The sequence below is a fragment of the Columba livia genome, chromosome 7 (assembly GCF_036013475.1).
Source record: "Columba livia isolate bColLiv1 breed racing homer chromosome 7, bColLiv1.pat.W.v2, whole genome shotgun sequence".
NCBI classification, from domain to species: domain Eukaryota; kingdom Metazoa; phylum Chordata; class Aves; order Columbiformes; family Columbidae; genus Columba; species Columba livia.
In genome coordinates, this window is record NC_088608.1 from 30,128,105 (window position 1) to 30,134,930 (window position 6,826).

General features: G+C 45.8%; 1 protein-coding gene across 5 annotated transcripts in view; it reads right to left on the reverse strand.

Annotated features, from left to right (window-relative positions):
* The window catches only part of ZNF804A (zinc finger protein 804A), a 227,557-nt gene extending 223,713 nt beyond the window's left edge, over nucleotides 1–3,844 (reverse strand). For all 5 annotated transcript variants that reach the window (XM_065068964.1, XM_065068963.1, XM_065068962.1 and 2 more), the window contains exon 1: nucleotides 3,167–3,844. In XM_065068964.1, coding sequence (XP_064925036.1) covers nucleotides 3,167–3,277 — 111 coding nt within the window. In that variant the 5' untranslated portion in view covers nucleotides 3,278–3,844. The remainder of the gene's footprint in view (nucleotides 1–3,166) is intronic.
* Nucleotides 3,845–6,826: the final 2,982 nt, after the last annotated feature.

A 6,826-nucleotide genomic window follows, 5' to 3' on the forward strand; every position in this document is an offset into this window, starting at 1 on the left:
CAAAGCCCTGCACTCAGTAGGCACTACAGGTAGGCACGACTTCAGGAAAGGCCATGCCTGGAAACCAGGTAACAGAAACACCTCTATTCCATCTTTTTTACCAAAAAGTAACTCTCTGATCCTCTCTGCTAAGAAAGACATTTTTGGAAGAAAAAAAGCTTTGTGCTTCACGTTCTCTACTAAGTGAGCTGGGGTTTGTAGCTCTTTCTTCCTGTTACCTGCTAGGAGCTTTGAACCAAAACTTTGTTAAGCTTTAAATGACTTTAATTCTGTGTGAAAGAGGATATGAGCAGAAAATGAACAGGTAAGGATCATCTGCAAGGAAAAACAGTCAGGGAAGAGTGTTTTGCAGTGACCTCTCTTGGAGACTAGGTCAAAAAAAGATGAGTTGCAAGTGAATACCAGGTCACTCTGGAGTGGGAAAGCAGACAAAAGCTCTTAGGACCTTCCTCCCCCGAAACCCCATGAGCTCCATGTTTGAAGACACACCACACGAAATCATCTTGAAACAAAACAATTTCATCATTTGACTAGGACCCCGCACTTTCCTACTTGCTGTGAAATTCTGCTGTAGCATGTATAGTCATCTTTCTCTCTAGATAGAATGCGGTGGCAGAACTCTTGAAGAGAAACAAAACTTAATAAATATCATAAGTTTTGCACAGGAATAATTCTACACTGTAGAAGCAGCGGCTGTTTTCGGGTTCCCCTTAGTTTACAAGGAAGCAGTGATTTTCAAAACCTTGGAGCACAGGTGAAGACAGACTGAATGCTCCAGGGCAAAATGGGAAAACACCGCATCAGAGCAGCTCCAGGTATTTCTGGTTTTTAGATTTACAAATTGCTGTTTCTTCTAGTCTTGTTCTAGGATGGAAGACACCAAGAGCATATTAAAAGGCTATGTTCTTATCAGAACTTCTAAAGACATATTTTACTTTGTATTAATAAAGACACATCTTTTAAAGTTTGAAAGTCTATTTACAGTGAAAGTGACTGATCCTCTGAAATGATGTAACATTGGATTTTCCCACAGAAGCTGGCTGAAATGTCCTTCAGCACCTCAGAACTCTTAGTCTGAACTATCCAATCACCCTACATTACAACCCAATGGTATCTTTATCACATTTAAATTAAAAATCCCTCAAACATAAATAAAAGTCTTGATGTCTGCATACACACTGTTAATTTCATAGTAAAGGACTTCATTTTGCTGTCCACAAAGCCATCATCAAGAACTCTCCCTTTTTAATACAATGAAAACTTCAGCAGTAACACTGCTCACTGCTTGTAACCAAAGCTTTTAAATGCAAGGTTTCCCATAGCAAATCCACAACAAATACTATATTTTTTCCCCTCACATCTATTCTACCTCACTGAAGAGCAGGGCTGAATTAAATTTCTTTCCAGAGTAACAGTGTTTCAAAGCCTACGCATTATGCTTATTGGAATTTTAAGTTAACACCAGTCTTCCCCAACATGTTTTGGCCACCAATGTTTTCACCAGTAGATAAATTAATCAGGAATGTTGAGAACACAAAGATGGCTTTTTTTGCCATTGGAAAATAAAAGCAAGAATAAAATACTGTTGAAGTAGAATCAATTAATTGCAAGATAATACAGAGTCCAAAAGTTACATCAGAATATTCTCAGTCCTGCCAAATGCATCTCTACTGAAATTGCCCAGTAGAAAGAAGGCGATGTATCATGCAATTAATTAAAGCATATCAAACATTTCTACAGTAGGTCTTGGTTTTGCAACTGTAAAAGTGAAATATCACATGCACATTGCCATCTCATGGATACTACAAATACTTGTTTAAAATTCCAAGAATGTAACCTCTAACAGAAAAATATGCAGAATCCACAGCAAATAAAATTGTGGTGAGATTTACAACATGAAAGCAGGAACTTTACATCTGAAACAGTCCAAAAATCTGCCTCAGATTCTCTCGTAGTAGTTACTATTTTTATGACTTGGCTGAGACTGCCTTTAATCTCTTTATTTAGGAAGAAACTGTAAGCTTGCCAACTCTAGCAAATGTTAAGTACTTTAGTAAATTCCCCATCAATATAGGTCGTGCATTCGAGGGAACAAGAATGTAGCAAGTTCTGCTCAGTCTCCTCCAAAAGGGATTTTGTAATAAGAGTGATGGAAGAAAGTGATAAACAACGTGGCTAAGCCCCTCTTTCAGCTCCATCCTACTCTCCAGACATCTGTCCCTACTTTGTTGTGCTGTGATTGAGATGCTACGTGATGCAGCTCACCCAGCCTGCTGTATCCTATATCCCTTTTATCTGAGCAGGCAGGAGAGCACATGTATTGCCAATACTATTGGATCATAACTCTTCCATTAAAGTTCAGTGATAGTAGCGAAGTGAGTCCAGACAAGTCAGCAAAAACCACAGGAAACCAAACAGATAGAAAGATATCAAAGTACGGCACACATATACAGAAACAGTTCTAACAGCCTATGCAGACTTTCCAGAGTATCTAGCCTGATCGCCTAAACCCATCAATTCTATTCAGACACAGAGTTTTGCTTTCAAAAAACTTGGCAACCAAAGAACAAAAATGTGTATTGTTTCTGAAGCTATTTTCGAACAAATGAATCTACCCAAACAGCTTAGACCTCAAGTAAGCAAATTTCGGGTCATTTCTTCACTTTATCAAGCAGCACCTTCAACTGTCCCCAGCACCGGGGGTGATGGGAGGTGCCGGGTGATCCAGCCGGAGCCCTCCTCACCCACCCGCCGCCCCAGCGGAGCAGTGGCCGCCTCTCCCCGGGCTGAGGGCGGTGGAGCCCCAGCCCTGCGGCTCCCCGCCGATAAGGGTCTCCGCGCTTTTCCGACACAGCCTCTCTGCGACCAGCCGCCGGCATCAGTAGCGCAGAAAGGACACGCAAGCACCGACCCTGCCGCTGCACAGACTGCCCCAAGGAATACGGGCAGAGCCCCCCGGCAAGGAGGGGAGCCCGCTGGGCAGGAGCTGAGTGCACTGCATCCCCGCGGCGGTAAAGGCACCATCGACCGTGCAGAAAACCGGCCAGCACCCCGGCTGCCTGCATCGCTGGCAACGCACACGCAGCGCTTTCCAGCTACCCGGGGACGCTGCTGTAAAGAGGAGGGAAGGAGGGACGGGGGGAAGGCAAAGAGAAGAAGCCATTACCAGAGTTTTGTTCCCGTTCTTGCTGAGGGGGCCTCGGAAAACTCCCTTGATGTTGCGAAAGTGCCCGTTGCTGAGGTGCGCGGAGCTGATGACAATGTAGTAGCACTCCATGGGGCCGGGGATGGGGCCAGGGCCGCCTCCCCACCACCGCCGGGGCGCTCAGGCCGGCCTGGGCTCGGCGGGGAGGGCCGGGGCTGGCGGGGCCCCGCGACATGTGCGGCACCGCCGGCCGGCTGCGGAAGGGGGGGCTGCAGCCCCTCAGGCTCGGCGCGGCGCTGGCTGCCGGGGGAGGAGCGGCGGCACGGCCGCGGCGGAGCCGTCTGAGCTGCCGCCTCTGGCAGGCATAGTGTTATTATAGCGAGCAGCCTTGCCGGTCGGCTGCACTGAGCCAATGGCAGGGAGCCACTGGGCTGATACCGAGAGCTGTCAGAGGAGGACATCTGTCACACGCCGCCTTCACCGCCACCCACAGCCCCCACGCCCCGCTGCCCCCGCCGCGGACGGGCCAACACCCCCCGCCGGGGAAGCGCCGGGACGGGTGGGGCAGCGGCAGGTAAAGGGAGAAAGGATGAAGGGGGGGGCAGACCCATCACCCCAACCGCAGCGAGCACCAGAGCAGGTGGGGTGTGTCCCCCAGAGGGGCTCCCCTTTTCTTTTTTTTCTTTTTTTTTTGGGGGGGGGGGGGGGGGGACAGTACTGCGGGCGCACGAGTGCGGCTCTTCCAGGATTTGGGGGGGGAAGGGAGAGACGCCCGGGGGTGCGCTGCCCCCAGCCCAAAGCTTCTGCCCTTCCTCCCTCCCGTCCTCCGAGCAGCCTCGGAGCCTCGCCACCACACCCTTTCCTTTTTTGTTATATGTATATTTAATGCATAACTCAAGCAGACACCTTAAACCCTTCCAGGGCGGAGCAGTCCCCGCGGCCCCCGTTCCCTCGGCCGCACTCGTTAGTGGGATCGCCAACCGCCATCCCCCACCCGCCGCTTCCAGCTCTTCTGGCCCGTAACGGCATGATTGGGTGAAATCGGTCATTTCTCAACCCCGTTTAGGGCAGGCTCCATCCCGCCCTTCGCTGGGCTGCTGCAGCCGCCGCATCTCATCCCCGGCGCATCCCGCCCGACAAGCTTGAGAAAAATCAGGAGCGTACTGGCAAAACTTCTGGGTCACGGCGTGTTTTCGGTGAGGATGGGAGGAGCAGCAGGGAAACGCTGCGGCTCCATCCCTCCCAGGGTGCCCGCATCCTTCCCGGGGTGCCCGCCGCCGCTTACCGACTCTCCGGCGGTCACTCCCGGCCCGAGGGAAAAGAAGCAGCACCGTGGTTTGTTGCAGGCTCTGGCGCTACCTCTGCGATCCTCACCCTCAGCCTTAATGTACAGATAACGTACTCGCTCTGTTACATAAAACCCCTCAGCAAACTATGGATTAAAAACCGTTAGGTACATCAGCATGAGGTAACTATAGACACCATACTCTTTCCCAATGATAAGTGTTTCTTTTTGGAGCACACAAATTAGAACTCACTTCCAGAAACAGAATTTGTCACAGTATAAGATGCATTTAACAAAGATGCTCATGTCCTTCCCCCCCCCGCCCCAACTAAGAGATCTAGGATTTGCAACTTTATCACATAAGACTTAAAACACTCTTAGCTGGCTCATCTTCCAACCTGCTTTACCTTTATTCTGGATTGCAAAAATCAAGATTTATGGGGCGAAATTCTAGTGCCAAAAGAGGAAGCACCTTAGAAAATTAGCCCAGAACCATGATGTAGCATCTGAAAATGTCTCTTAGTCAGCATTTACTGCTTACTGCTTTACCACCATCCTGTATTTTGTCCTCCAAAATAAAAAAACCTGCTTCCAGGAAATTTGTGGGACCAACACTTTCCTGGCAGAAATTCCTGTCTTTGCAATTTGTATCGATGGTGAAGGAAGCCCCAATTTACTAGAGGTGCCTTCCTCTGATAAACATTTTCTAACATTACTTTCCTTCGCACACAGTGAACAGTCAATTTTGACAGCTGTCACTCATCCTTCAGCATTTTCAGTACTTAGGAAGGAATCATAGAAATGGCAAAAGAGGAAAGTTTTGACAGCTGAGACACAGGTGAGAGATCAGAATTTGCTGCTTCTTGTTACGCACATAATGCCTTTTCTGCTTATGAATATGTACTTGTACATCCAAAAATAACCAGCAAGTTTATTACAGTGTAAAAATGAAGTTAATTCCATAAGTATTTCATAAATATTTCATAGATTTTAACAATAAAAGACATTTAAGGCCCAGTTCCAATTTCACATGGGATCATGGGTGCAATTCTCTTCTAAAAATGTAAGTTTAGGTAGGATAGAGTAATGAAAATATAAAGATTAACAAAAATACAGAAAACAAAATGCAGTTCCTTTTTGGGAATAAATACATTCTGACTTGGACTAGTACAACTACTTTTTCCACCCTCTAAATGTCAGGACCCTTCTGCCTGGGAGCACAACTCCTCACAGGCAGCCTACTCCACACATCCACCATTTCAAAGAATAAGAGTATTTTTCTCTGAAATATTTGCACTGACCATTTCATTACACATAACTGACCCAATTAATTGCACCTACTACACTCATATATGGGCACTTTCAGAGCCGTACAGCTGCTCTCTGGCCTTTCAGAGATGTGCCAGAACTGCTTGCTGGCTCTTGTTAGAGTCTGAGGACCTGGGAAACATCTTATTGTAGCAACAAAGAAATAATCTACTCCCCTAGCTCAACTGTGAAAGGGTCAATGTGCTTTGTAACAAATGACAGTGCCTGAACCGACTTTAAAAACTGCTATAGCTTCTGCTAATGAAGATTGTTGTCCTCCTCTATTAAAATATATATATATATATATATATAAATACCACAAAATCAAAAAACTACATCTAAAGACCACTTGATTCCTACAAAGCACTCTACAAAGAAATGGCAAGTTGTACTAAGTAGCACATGATAGGCAAAATGTGCATTTTCTACTCCAGCCTTTTTTGGCTGCATCTCTCATACTTAGCTATTTCCAGGTTGTGTGTCTTCCTAAAATCCTTCACTGTACTTTTCCTGCCTCGTTCTGTTTCTCTATTGTGATCACACAGACTCAAGATGCTTCTTCCTTCCCACTTTCTTTAAATCTTAATAAATTGCTTATTTCATCAGTCCCTACCTCCATGGCTCCTATATACTATCAGTCTTACCTACTTCTGTCTCTGTCCTATTCCCCAGGGTATCTGGATTTTAAACTATGTGTACCGCTATTTCATTAAACTCTCTGACATATAATCAGTGCTGCTGTTTAACTCATTCTCTTATTCTCCCTGATAATTCCTATTTGGAAAAAATATTCAAGGAGTTGTTCCTGTATGAAACTGCAAATATCAACACAAGAAAGAGGCTATAGATTTGAGATCCTTTCTGGAAAACCTGTGAACTAGAGAGCCAGTGAACAAATTGCACTTAATTCTCCTATATTGTACTGTTTTTCTGCCTGTGACAATACTCAGTATTCTACATTTTAATACTTTCTCATTCAAGAAACAATTCTGGCACAATCCAGAAAAAAAAAAATAAAATATATTCAACAGTATAAACAATCCCCTTTTGTTTAACGGCCTTTAAAGCACGGCACAGAGTATGTGAAT